We start from the raw sequence: 14,291 nt of genomic DNA on the forward strand, positions 1-14,291 counted from the left end.
TACGTTAAAGCCCTGAAGAACATTTAGTGATCTATAGTGGTAGTTTAAAACTAAACTACTACATGTACACAATGCTAAAATATTTAATGTATTCATATTTTCACGTTTGTTGCCTTTGAATATCATCACTCCAGCGTAGTGTAATGACGGCTTCCATGAGATCAGCGTTTAAAGTTGGGTGTAATGCCCAGAATTCGCCGCTAGGCGGCAGTAACTGAATGAACTGCAAAAAACGGGCAGATAGTTGATTTTAACACACACGGCTCTAATCTTTTTTGTTTTTTTTTTTTTTTGTCTTCAAAGTAGCCACATATTTAATTTATATATATTTTCCATAATATTAAATAACATATATCTAAAATCTTATTTTGTTTCTTTCTTTCTTTTTAAACTTGCCTTTAAAACTTGACCCGGAAGCTCTTCCCGGGCCGCTTGTCAGAGGCTGCAGTGTTGTTGCTAGCGCTTTAGCCGCAGCTCCGTTGCCATGTTACTAACAGCCCATTAACCCTAAAAAATACAGCTGCAAGCAAACGTTTTCTGTAAGTATCCACCTGTGTGGAGAAAATAAGAAGATAAAGCTGTGGGCGGAGAGCCGAAAAGTGAGATGAAATGACAACGTCAACATTACAGGTACGTTTCAGCGTTAGCAAGCAGTGCTAGCATCCGTTCACATAGCTAACCTTTTGAGTTTTAACCATCCTGAGCGGTTTTCTAACGACACTCGACACATTGAGTGTTTTTCTTCAAGTCATTTTATTGGTTTACATCTGAGTATTAAACCCGTTTAGAATTATAGGATGAAGTCAAGATTTTATTTGTCGTTTTTTCTTTATTCAAAACCAAAACAAAGGACCACACACCCTTAGATACTGCCCAACGTAAATAAGTATGGCAAGTATGTCACTGCAGAGCTTCCCTAAAAACCTTTTATAGTATAGAGTTAATAAATAGGATTTGTTTCTGTAATTTAAGATTCAAGAAGTTAATTAAACAGTTTTGCTAGCTTTCATATTTCTCCCTCAACTCAGAGTCAACAAGTTACACATTTTAACATTTTTGACTCATCTGCCAATTGCCTGGTACCACAAAGAAGTTGTGAAGATTTTATTAGTAGTAGCATAACACTTTAAAGTCCTATTATGCGTTTGTTGACATCACATTTAGCGTATGTTTATGTTGGGCGGAAATAATTTGAGAATACTGGGATTTGGTGAAATTATGTCAAATATCCCTGGTAAATGGAAATCTTTAACAGTATATGTGACCCAGTTATGTGCAGCTGATGGTGTTAGCTTGACTAGTCCCACCATTGAACCCTGTATTGTTGTTGATGTGAAACTCTGAAGTCATAGCCACTTTATTAGGGCTACCTGTTCTGTTCAATTGTTTGGTAACACAAATGGGGGATCTGCCAGTAATGTGGCCGCAACTCCATGCAATTAGGCATCTAGATGTTTTATTAAAGACTTGGTGAACTTAAAACTGAACATCAGAATTAAGAAGAATGGGCATCCAAGTGACTAATATAGGGTGGTTTTTGGTGTTAGATGGGCTGATTTGACTATTTTAGAGACCTCTGATCTACTGGGAACTTCTAAGCATAATTTTTTTCCTGGAGTTACAGGGGAAATATCCAGCAAGCGACAGCTGTTTAGATGAAAATGCCTTGTTAATGTCAAAACAAAATGGACAGGCCGGTTTGAGATGATCAAAAGATGAAAGTACTTGGCTTAAATACCCATTTGATGCAGAATAGCTTCTCTGAACCAGTATGTCACCATGCAATAGCGTGGCTGTGGTGACCTGTCCAGTGTCTTCCCCCGACCTTTTGCCCATTGACCACTGCAAATAGGTGCCACCCACACCATGACTGCACAAACTAGAAAATTAGAAAATGACTGGATGTTTTGGACAGAACCTTTTTGTTGTTTTGTGTTTGGCTGCCTTCTGGTCCTTTGCTTCTTTGTACCTGGACTTTTGGTCTCGGGTCTCCTCCTGCATGTCTTCAGCTCCTTTCAGACTAGTTTTGACATTTTGATGATTTAATCATCAGGAAGATGCTTCCCTGTATGTTATAAACTCCTTCCCTTCTCCAACACAGCTTTTTCAGCATATCAGTAGGTCCTATTGTCCTCCTCCATCTCCTACACAAAACCTGGTAATGTAACACCCAGCAGTGAACCAGGAAATATGTAAAACACACAAGACACCACCGGCCCTCAGTTACTTGACCTGGACATTGCAGAGTTAAGGGAATGTCAAAAAACTTAGTCTTTGGACTATAAGAAGCACTTAAAATCCTTAAATTTTTTCAAACATTGATGGTGCGCCTTATATATGTTTACCGTTGTGATTACTGACAGATTTTATGTGGTACAATGCTCTCAAATCTGTTAAAATGTGTAAGTATGACTTTGGTTAGCAACTAAGCCGCTCTGCTCAATGGATATTAGGAGCATTACGGTACACTATGTCACTACCTGATAGGACCCCTGAGCTGTCTACCAGACTGCCTGACTGTAATGTCTAAACTAGGAGTGCATTCAAGTAAGGCAGTACATGCCTGGAGTACGCGCTAGCAACAATAAACCTAGTAAGTTAATTCAATATGAAAATTACGTTTATTTTGGCCTTATGTTAGAGACAGGGCAGCGTAGTCCAACTACTCTGTCCTCTAGACAGAGACGGATAGCTCTCCCTCTCAGGAGAGAGCTGGTTATATGGAGGTGTGCACTGCAAAAACTAAAAGTAAGTAAAATTTCCTTGAAATTAGGGTATTTTCCCTGATTTGAGCAGCTAAATAAGACTATTTGCCAGTGGAATGAGTATTTTTACCCCTAAAATAAGATTAGATATTCTCCACTTGATATAAGATGATGGAGATGAATTCTTCTTATTCCAATTGCAAATAGTTTTATTTACCGGCTCAAATCAAAGAAAAATGCATTAATTTCAACAGAGTTTTGCAGCGTATTACACACTTGGGAAGGATATTTAATGAACCTTATAATCCGGTGCGGTTTATGGTCTGAAAAAAAAAATTAAAGCCGAAAAGTGGGATGCAGCTTTTAGTGACAGTTTAAACTATTTGTTTATCCAAAATTTGTCGTCTGAAATTATATTTCTGTATCCACCGCAGAAAGCAATTGATCTCGTCACCAAAGCCACGGAGGAGGACAAGGCAAAGAACTATGAGGAGGCTTTGCGGCTGTACCAGCACGCTGTAGAATACTTCCTACATGCCATCAAATGTAAGTACCGCATCCCGACAGTTTGCCGGTGTCTGTGGGTTGTTGCGTAATTCACGCAGCTGTGTGATATTCATCGTGTCCAGATGAGGCCCACAGCGACAAGGCAAAGGAGAGCATACGAGCCAAGTGCATGCAGTACTTGGACAGAGCAGAGAAACTGAAGGACTATCTGAAGAATAAAGACAAACAGGGCAAGAAGCCCGTCAAGGAGGCTCAGAGCAATGACAAGTATGTCGCCTCTCTCTTGTTAAAGCATGAAGAGTTTACCCATGCCTTGCAAAAGTATTTGTGTCTTTTAAACCTTTTCACATTTTATTGATGTTACACCCGGAAACTTTTGTCATTTATTTGGGGGTTTTATGTGATCGAGCCACACAAAGTAGTGGAAAACTGAAAGGAAAGTGATACGTGGTTTTCAGATTTACAAATAAAGCTCTGAGAATTGTAGCATACGTTTGATTTCTGCCCCCTTTACCCAAATTCCCCTAAAGTTTAGACCACGACGGCGTAAATTAACCTCATTTTGAATCCGGACGTTCTGTGATACCCTCAAGACGTTTGCTTCATGAAGACCAGCAGACGGGTCAGGGAGAAAGTTTTGGAGAACCTTAAACCAGAGTTGGGTCATAAAACAATATATTTATCCTTGAGTATCTCACAGAGTTTTGTCCAGCCCAACATCTGTGTACAGCTGGAGCTACAGTGGAACGGTTTAGATCAAAGCATATTTACTTTAGGATGGCCTAGTCAAAGTCCAGACCCTAAATTAACTTGTGGCGAGAGCGACAGAGGGAGGGGGTTCCGTTTCCATCTGTTTAAAGCTGGTGGAAACGAACCCCAGCAGACTGAATATGAATCCGTTCAGCGTATTTTGGATTTAATCATGAATGATTTCCTCCGTTTCAGTTATTTGTGTCGGTCTGTCACATAAAAATCACAATAAAACACATAAAAAATCGACGGCTGTGACGCGAAAGATGTGAAAGTGATAAAGAGAGGCAAATACCTTCACCAGGTGCTGGAACTAAATGGGCTGACCGTGTTTCCTGTTTCCAGGAGTGACAGCGACAGCGAGGGAGAAAACCCAGAGAAGAAGAAGCTGCAGGAGCAACTCATGGGTCAGGAGATTTTGATAATTTAGTCACGGGGTTTCTAAACCAGAAATATGTTGTTTTTGTTACCATTCAGGCACAGGTAGGGAAAATAAAATGGGTGCATTTTGGTAAATTATGTATTTTAGTCTTTTTTTTTTTTTTACTCTAACTTTAGAATAAGATACATTTTCTTTGTTGAAGATCAGCGTCACCCTGATGTTCACCTAGCAAAGCACGCCTGAGGTTTAATGTTGCTGACTGAGCTTCCATAGAGGCTCCTACAGCTTTACTGAAATATTTCTTACTCTATTAAAGCTAATTTCTTAAAATAGAGAAATGTCCCTACTGTTGGTGCCTTTACGCTGGTAGTTGTTAATAAACGTTGTGTGTCGTTTTAGTTGTTTACAGGAGGCCCGGTTACTTCATTTATTAAACAAATTTCTGTCAGAATAACATTTAGAGTCCGTTTATATGTATATTATCTTTGGACGCTTGGAAATGAAACATTTCATCCAGTTTTTCTCAGCTGTTCGACCTTTTACAGTGCAGGAAATAAAACACCCGGATCATCATTTTCCTCTAGACGGCGATCTGAATAGGGTTCCTGTGCAGCCCGTCGTAGGTCTGAACGTTAAGATTACAATATAGTAAAATGTTTGTTGTTTCTGATATTTATTTCAGTTCAAACACCTATCTCCCCCTCTTTTAATCCAGCTGTCTGACAATCCATCCACCCGTACATCCAGCCCATTTTCTTATAATAATATATAATACGTCCCTTTATAATCCCACAGGGGGGAAATTTTGTTTCTGCGTTTAACGATTCCCTCAGGGAGCAGTGATCTGCTAAACTGTGGCGTCTGGTAGCAAAACTTGAAAAACGGATGCAACTTTGATCTAAAAAAAATACAAAAACAAATCAATAGTGACCTTTTGTAAAGTTAATTGAGATTAAGAACCGCTCCAGATAGAAGAACATTCACATTTACTATAGTGGCAATTTAAGGTGCAGTGAATGCTGCTGTGAGCCTGTAAATAGATCATAACTTTACATACACGTGGTTTCTGTAGGTGAATGTTTTCTCCCTGGTGCACCGTCGTCATCTTCATCGTATTTTGCGTCATTTTAGGCGCCATTGTGATGGAGAAGCCCAACGTTAGGTGGAACGATGTTGCCGGACTGGAGGGAGCGAAGGAAGCTTTGAAGGAAGCCGTTATCCTGCCCATCAAGTTCCCTCACCTCTTCACAGGTTTGATTGCACGTCCCATCGTTTCACTGTGAGTCCAAATCAACCGGACCTGGAGGCTTGGGTCATGATTTTTGTTCCTGTGGCTTCTCTTCTCCCTCAGGCAAGCGGACTCCCTGGAGGGGCATCCTGCTGTTCGGCCCTCCGGGGACGGGGAAGTCCTACCTGGCCAAGGCCGTGGCCACCGAGGCCAACAACTCCACCTTCTTCTCCGTGTCCTCCTCTGATCTCATGTCTAAGTGGCTGGGAGAGAGCGAGAAGTGCGTTGCCAGCTACAGAACCGGCTGCTGCTGCCTGAGGCCTGTTGGCAGGATAACAGAATATTTGTTTTCTCCTTGTCGCTCTCCGTCAGGCTGGTGAAGAACCTGTTCGACCTGGCCCGCCAGCACAAGCCCTCCATCATCTTTATCGATGAGGTGGACTCGCTGTGCGGCTCCAGGAACGAGAACGAGAGCGAGGCGGCGCGCCGCATCAAGACTGAGTTCCTGGTCCAGATGCAAGGTGGGTCCGATGAGGGAAACGTGTTCTGTGCAAGAAGACGGTTTTTAGCTAATCCTCCTTAGTAACTTCAGAGTCACACCGTGCCCCCTACGCCTTTAGCACAACCAGATGACAATTATTACTTAGGATTAGTCTCTTTAATGCCAATTTTGACATCATATAATCTGAAACAAGGAGCGTATTTAAATATTAACAGACATTGTTTGTTTGTTTGTTCAGGTGTGGGCAACAATAGTGATGGTATTTTGGTGCTGGGAGCCACCAACATCCCCTGGGTGCTTGATGCTGCCATTCGCAGAAGGTCAGATGTTAGATCATTACCTCCATAATTATTAGTTTGCCTTCTGATGGGTTTGTTTTTAAAGTTTGGTGCTCAGTATTACGTTTTTGGGCCATTAAAATGACAGTTTTAATATCTAAGATCACAGAACAAGACAGATTATGATGTGGTTTGTGTTTGAGGACAGGGACCACAACACTCAAGGTTATTATTGCTGAATTTAGAAAGTAAAACCTAAATATAAATCATTGAAAACATTGAGTTATGTAGTAGTAGTAGTACATTTTCAGTACAAGTCAAATTCAATCAAATCCTCCAGGTTGGTCAGAAAGTTTCCTCTCTAAGGAAACCCAGCAGGTTGCATCAAGTCTCTCCAAGCAGCATTCACTCCTCCTGAAAGAGCGTAGAGCCACGGTGGACAGTCGTCTGCATTGTTGATGGCTTTGCAGCAATCCCTCATACTGAGCATGCATGAAGCGACAGTGGAGAGGAAAACTCCCCTTTAACAGGGAGGAGAACATCCAGCAGAACCAGAACCAGGCTCAGTGTGAACGGTCATCTGCCTCCACCCACTGGGGCTTAGAGAAGACAGAGCAGAGACACAGAAAGCTCAGAAGCTCACATTGACCCAGGAGTACTTTCTATGTTAGATGGTAATAGAGGATGATCTGCCTCCCCTGGATGATGTCACAGCTAACAGAACGTCAGACCAGGTGTACCTTCTATGAAGAAAAAATGACAGAACAAAAAGTTAAAAGCTGAAATAACAACAAACAATGCAAATTGGAGAACAGTAGGAGAACTCAGCAGAGTGAGAGAAATAGACCCTGATGTCCTCCAGCATCCTAAGCCTATAGCAGCATAACTATAGAGATAGCTCAGGGTAACATGAGCCACTCTAACTATAAGCTTTGTCAAAAAGGAAAGTTTTAAGATTAGTCTTAAAAGTAGACGGGGTGTCTGCCTCACAGACCAAAACTGGGAGTTGGTTCCACAGGAGAGGAGCCTGATAGCTAAAGGATCTGCCTCCTATTCTGATAAATCCTAAATATAAGAGTAAGCACACCATTAAATTAACACTTTAAAGCACATTTTGATGCTGTTGCAGCACTCAGTGTTCCTGAATTAAATAATTACTGTGAATCGGATGGATGGGGCCACTTCTCGACTTTTTTTTTTTTTGTCTAAGTAGAGGAAATTGTGAGCAGTTCTGACTTTTGACCCCAAGTGTCTTAAATTTAAATGGCTAAAACTAGGAGGAACCCTGTTAAGCTGGACATCGATGCTGTTGAACAAAACCTCCAGACTCCTAAAATCGGAGCTCTTAGTGTATTCTGGGGCAGGAAGTAACACGGTTATTTAGATCACAGTATCTAAAATTATATTACAGCCAGTTAATCCGCTGCATCGGTTCTCATGCTTAAAAAAAAAAATTGTTTAGTTTGATTTTTAAAGTGTCAGAAAAGCAGATTTCCTCCCGGCTGCTGAGCGTCCAGTTAAACGTGCCGTCTTGTCGCGTCAGATTTGAGAAGAGGATCTACATCCCTCTGCCGGAGGAGCCGGCCCGCGCCCAGATGTTCCGCCTCCATCTTGGCAACACGCCGCACAGCCTGAGCGAAGCCGACCTGCGGGAGCTGGCGCGCAAAACGGACGGCTACTCGGGCGCCGACATCAGCATCATCGTCCGGGACGCTCTCATGCAGCCGGTCAGGAAGGTCCAGTCGGCCACTCACTTCAAAAAGGTACAGGAGAGTCCGTTGATCTCTGGCGTTGAATGTTCTCGTTAATTTAATCATTTAATTTATGTCGTGTATGTCGAACGTCGTGTCTTCCCTGCAGGTCCGCGGTCCGTCCCGAAGCAACAACCAGGTGATGGTGGACGACCTCTTGACCCCGTGTTCCCCAGGAGACCCAGCAGCCATAGAGATGACCTGGATGGATGTGCCTAGTGATAAGCTACTGGAGCCCATAGTTTGCATGGTGAGATGCAGCAGGGCTGGAAGCTCGGACATCAACCCTTTACAGCACCCTGCATGGTAGAGCCAGCATCCGAAATATCAGGCCTGGTCGACAAATTATCCAAGGTTTTCACCTTCTTGGTGAAAAGTCCAGCTGAAGCATCTCTTCCATTTTCAGAGGGTTTGTCCTCACTGTTGGCTCCCTTTAAGCTGCTTTTGAACCAAACCGTTCCAGGAACTGCAGCTCTTTCCTAAAGTAAACACACCTTTAAGGAATATTTAGTCTGGAACAGGCCCTGCTGTCAGTAGCTTAACGCCCTTTATAATGCTGCGTGGACAAGTTTTACTGGCAGTCCAGACAAAAATGTCAACAAACCCTTAAAGTTATTTCTTTATTAGACCGTTTTAATTTTTCAGGTCTGGGTAGGGCTTGGATTTGATAAATTAATTTCAATTTACAGGTTTTTTTTAAGATTACATTGTTGGAAAATCTGGATTTTATTTTGCTGATGCTCTCATTGGGCGTCCATGAAGATAATAGCAGCAATGCTGAATATGTGTTTAGGAAGATATATTGTTAAAATATTGTTAAGACTTTTTTTTAAATAATACAAGATTATTTTTAATTTACTCATTTAACAGTACTTTAAGTTAGTTTGAAATTACACAAGTGAAGTGAAGCTTGTTTTTAGCTCATTGTGTAAAACAACACAGCAAACATTTAGTTATATTTTCTTTGTTTACAACAGCAGGGCCGCCATCTTGTTTCACAGCTTGTATTTAGTTGCACTTTAAATTCAGGTCAACTCCCAGAAACAAGACCCCAAAATTTCATTTAGCTTGAACTGGATAATTGTTTTATTTTTTTTTAAACGGTTTTAGCAATCAAAAAGAACAGAGAGGGGGAAAAAAAAAAACACCAACCAAACAAAATAATAATGAACCACTTGGATTTTTATTCACTGACCCAGAAATAGAAAGTGGATCATTAAGTGGCGTTAATGGTGGAGTCCATTTTCAGCCTCCCACATCCGTCACAAGTAGTACTGGTTTTAGAGAGTCAACCTTTGGGCCAATGAAAGGTGACGGACAATTTTAAACGGCATCACAGTAAATCTGTGGTAAATGGAAGAAAAGTGGCAAAACAAAAAATCTAGTTTTCAGGGAAATCCACAAGATGTTGCAGTACGTTACACCAACTTTGTGAAACATGAGGATATATCAATAAAACAGTCCTGGGCTCTTGGCTTCAGGCTGAGAGAAATTCATGACTTATCAATGAAGAGTTCCTAAAAACTTTAATCATCATTTTAAAAAAAATGTAGAAATTAACAAGAAACATTTCTTTTAAAAAGATTGTTGCTGATTTATCGCCATAAATTAGAACATCAAAAAGTAAAATTTTCCATAATTAAACTGAAAAGTGGAAACTTTACAGTGTTACTGAAAAATGATGCAAAGAGTTTTATTTGTTCTGAATGACTGAAATCAGAATATCTTTTTAAAGGTACCGTATTTTTCGGACTATAAGTCTCACTTTTTTTTTCATAGTTTGGCCGATCCTGCGACTTATACTCAGGTGCCACTTATCAATTTAAAATGGTAAATCATTTTGACCAGCATGAACCTAGGAGTAAACATTACCGCCTATAGATGGCGCTCTAGGCTTGTGAAACATTAATTTATAGACAACAAAGACTGAACACATGTTTGTTTCAGTCTGCATTCCTGCAGCAGAGCGTTGCGTGGTGCAACTAGAAGAACCCAGATCACGACAGAACCCTGTTGTTGGGCTGTGGTGGAGCTAATAGCAGCTAGCGCTAGCTTACAGCTCTTTTGTCCTGGCGGTTTACAACTTCACTGATGCACGTGAGCTTTATGTTGCTCTGAAACATCCGTGTCGTACTGTTGGCTTAGCACCATTACACTCACGGTCTAATTTAGGCGTAATTTTGACAACTTTCAGCGTAACGGGCCGTTGCGCTGAAAGTTGTGCTCTGACATGAACCTTCCAGGCTGGAGTGGTTAGCTTGTTATGCTAATTTGCTCCATTCATCCTCACAGGTATGTTCCATATTATTCATCCGGTTGTGGATGCTGTGCAATTAATTTAGTTGGCTGACCAGAATAAAATGTCAGTCTTTACTAGTGTTGCACCGATACCAGTATCGTGCGGGGCCCCGATCCAGCACTAAAATAATGGTATCGGTATTGGCGAGTACCAACAAAAAGGGCATCGATACCATTTTGATGTTTGTTTGTCACTTGAACGCAGCCTTCTCTCTCCCGGCTAGTATTATACATGTTATATAAGTTCATGAATGTTGCACTATTTTGGCATTTGAGAGCCAAAACTCAGGGTTTAAAAGAGATTATTCAATTAATAATGTAATTTTACTGTCTTACTGTTGCACTACCTTTATACATGTTATAATTTCACAAATGTTGCACTATTTTGGCCTTTGAGAGCCAAAAGTTTATTCAACTATTGTCACCCATTCCAGGTAGGCAATAAAAAGTTCTACTACCCTAAGTAGTATGCAGTTCCTCATATATACAAACACACATCAATTTGAAACAGATGGTATCGGCCAATTCTGCTCAGTCGGGTATCGGGGCCAAAAAATGGCATCGCCGCAACACTAGTTTTTAGTTTTGGATTGGGTGAAATTTTTAAATAAATCTGACCTATTGTCCGAAAAATACGGCACTCTGATTGATATGAACAGACGTGTAAAGGAGCGGAGTCTAACTGAGCAAGTCGCAGTAAACCACAGGGTGCTTGCGCAAGTCTTAATAAGTATGGAATTTTAAAACACTGTTTTCCAGACCTTAAGGTCTTGAATTTTGTGTGAAAGTCTTAATAAAGTATGGGGAAAAAATATGTGGTAGAATTTTACAGTATGCTCAAAGGCATTGTGAAATGAGAAACAGGAAGGTAGGCTATAAAACTATAATTTTACTAACTGGTCATGTACTGTATTAGCCTAATGGAATCAAACACTTGTTTGATGTGAAATTCATGTACTTGTGATTTTCATGTTTTGAAACGTTTTCATCAGTAAAAGCATAATTTACTGTGAATAATGCATTTGTTCATTGAATACTAGCCTATAAAAATTAACATTTCTAATAAACAGTTTGTACAATCTCAACCAATGAAGTAGGCAGTAGGCACACAAGTATACAAGTACATAAAGTTAAGGTCTTGGGGGGGGGGAAATATCAGTTTTAAAAAAAGTCTGGAATTTTAATTTGGAAAAAGAGCAAGCACCCTGAAACCGTCTCCCTCTGTCCTTCCCTCTGCAGTCGGACATGTTGCGCTCTCTGTCCACCACGCGTCCGACGGTCAACACCGAAGACCTGCTGAAGGTGAAGAAGTTCACAGAGGACTTCGGGATGGAGGGATGAGGCAGCCGAAGGACTCGGCCCCGCTCCCAGTAACGACACTCCTCTTCCTCACCCTCCTCACCGCTATGTAGGCTTTCATCTCTCAGCCGGGCGCTTGGTTTTTTTCTTGTCTCTCGTGGATGTAGAACAACAAACGACTGCTGTGACATCTTCCCAATCCCACGTCTGTTAATCCAGACCAGGGTTTTTTTTTTTTTTTTTTTTTTTTTTAGAACATCTAAAGGACGTTTACCAAATGCCACATTAGAAACATCTGCGTGTGATTTCTGTAGTTTGGACAGTAGGTCTCATGTCTGTCGCCCCCATTTCTGATGACGAAACCCCCGCAAGAATCTTCACTACATGAACTCGACTGAATTTTAGGCGAGGAAAACTCTGCGACTGAAGGCCTGGAGGTTTTGTTGCCGCCCGTGCACTTTGCTTTGGACCTGCATGAAGGACCCTGATGACTGAAGGTGAAGCCGAAGTTCTAGTTTCCACCAGGCGTGTGAATGCATCTCAGTGTTTTTTATTATTAAGCTTGTGTGTCTTAATGTTTATGTTGTTCTCTTATTTAATGTGGAGATAAATGAAAACGTGTCTGGATCGGGACCCGGAGTGTTTCACAAACACGCGCAGATGTTCCCGACTGCTCTAGTTTTAATTATTCCTAATTCTAGGAGGAAAAGCCGGAACATTTTCTGGTTTTCTTCGTGCTGTAACAGATCAAGATATTCAAACGCTACATTTAGAAAGACGTTCCTTAGTATTATCGTTGTTGATGGAGTAATCCACAGAAGTAAACTTATGCAGATTGAACAGATATTTTTAAAAAGTCACTTTTCTGAAAATAGTTTTTCCCCCGTATTCTCATTTAACTTTACAAACATCAGAAAAGAACAAATCACTCTGAAATTTTGGGTTTTGCCTGCAAATTTTCCTCATTTATAAGCTTATTTGAATTAAAGATGCACCGATCCGACTTTTTCTGGCCGGTACCGATTTCCGATTTTTCTTTGAGGTCTGACGCCGATTATTTTAAGGACTATAAAACATAACGTCCAGCAGGAACAACAATCGGGGCAGTCGTTTTGAATCACGGCTTGACGATATCGTAATAATAAGTAATCGCATTACCATTTCTAAGATTGCGATATCGTTCCCAATTAACCGAGATTTTACCTTTTTTAAACACTGTCCTCATCACTCTGCGTTAGTTTTATTGTCTTAGCTGGCGGCCATTAACGCAGTGTCCATCCAATTAACCAAATATGGTATTGATATACACAAAATGAAAGCCGCAGACTTTAAATATAAGATCCTATCGAAAAAATACTTTTTTTTTTTTTTTTGACTGAGATATTATTCAAACTTCTGCTGCGATGATTTGACATATTATGCAGCTCTGCTTTGAATCCTGTGAAGGATTTGCCAGAATTTATGCAGCTTCATCTGATTTTTATTGATCTTAGAAATGTGTGTCAATCCCCAGGCTGATCATAGAGGGAGCACTTACTTTTTAAACATGGAGAATGTTTAAAAAGTATTTCCTCCCTTCTCCCTAAATGGAGAAGGGAGGAAATAAAAATCTGATTATTCAGGATTTGAGCCAGCAACCAGCGCAGATCGACGAAAAAAATCGGCAGATTACCGATCCGTTTCAGGTCGCTTGGTGCATTTTGAGATTAACCATAAAAATAATCTAATTTTGAAACGCAAAAAAAAAAAAAAGATTTCCACAGGCCAATTTAAAAAGTAGTGAATGGAAAGGAAAACTTTAACTTTTAAATCCTTTGAAGTAGTCATGAGATTTAGTTACTGTTCGGGAATTTGGGCGTCAAAATATTCCTAAAATTATTGTTTGGGAATATTTGCAGACAATTCCCTTTGAAATGGGAATAAAATCCTTTAATTTGTTTCATCGGCTCCAAAACAAACACAGGATTCCTCTGAGGCAACAATAAGGCGTCGATCTTCCTTTTAAAAGTTCTCGACATTAAAACCTCAGTCTGGCACGTCTCTTAGTCCCATCCTATGCGTAATCCGCTCAGATTAAGACCCATTTACACTTGAAGTATTACCTTTGCTGATTGAGCACCAGTGAAAGGATCGTTTTTGTTTTGCTTTTTGGGTTTTTTTTGGGAGAGAAACCCCAAACCGCAGCCTTCCCTTCAGACGCTGTTGCCTAGTTTTTGTCTTCAGCCGTCTGATTGTAAGGCGAGCCGCCGGACGCCGGAGGCTTTGTGCGGCTGACTCTGTGATTTAATAACTCAGCGCTACAGTAGTGCAGCTCTGTGTTTGTCCAGGTACCCTCTGGTTCAGTGGGAGCTTAGTCCAAGTCCCTGTGTGGGGATGTAACCTGCTGCTGGCTATGTAACCATTACTACTAATTTACCCGGAGTTAATAAAAACTGACATTTCAAGTGAACCGCTGTTACCTGCGCTGGTTTGTTTTTCCTGAACGTCTCTGGGTAAGATCTGTGTTGAGCGAGCCCAACAGGATGATGTTGGATAAGCCACACCAGCGTTTAGAGGAAAAGTCCACCTCCGGTCCCTGAGGGCCCGTCTCC

The 14,291-nt window shown here is 40.9% G+C and overlaps 1 protein-coding gene across 1 annotated transcript; it reads left to right on the top strand.

Moving 5' to 3' along the window:
- The first annotated feature begins 429 nt into the window (after positions 1-429).
- Positions 430-14,149, top strand: vps4a (vacuolar protein sorting 4 homolog A). Its single transcript, XM_012867612.3, has 11 exons — positions 430-630; positions 3,140-3,251; positions 3,335-3,479; positions 4,308-4,369; positions 5,476-5,595; positions 5,696-5,852; positions 5,945-6,093; positions 6,313-6,394; positions 7,896-8,115; positions 8,213-8,353; positions 11,641-14,149. Exons 1-11 carry the CDS (start codon positions 610-612, stop codon positions 11,740-11,742), a joined length of 1,311 nt encoding a protein of 436 aa, XP_012723066.1. The 5' UTR covers positions 430-609; the 3' UTR covers positions 11,743-14,149.
- The last annotated feature ends 142 nt before the right edge of the window (positions 14,150-14,291 follow it).

The sequence above is a fragment of the Fundulus heteroclitus genome, chromosome 2 (assembly GCF_011125445.2).
Source record: "Fundulus heteroclitus isolate FHET01 chromosome 2, MU-UCD_Fhet_4.1, whole genome shotgun sequence".
Classification (NCBI taxonomy): Eukaryota; Metazoa; Chordata; class Actinopteri; order Cyprinodontiformes; family Fundulidae; genus Fundulus; species Fundulus heteroclitus.

Coding starts and splice junctions, on each gene's coding strand:
- vps4a (XM_012867612.3), top strand. CDS start 610: ATGACAACGTCAACATTACAG. Junction 3,480..4,307: donor GAGGCTCAGAGCAATGACAA/GTATGTCGCCTC, acceptor TCCTGTTTCCAG/GAGTGACAGCGACAGCGAGG. Junction 5,596..5,695: donor GTTCCCTCACCTCTTCACAG/GTTTGATTGCAC, acceptor CTTCTCCCTCAG/GCAAGCGGACTCCCTGGAGG.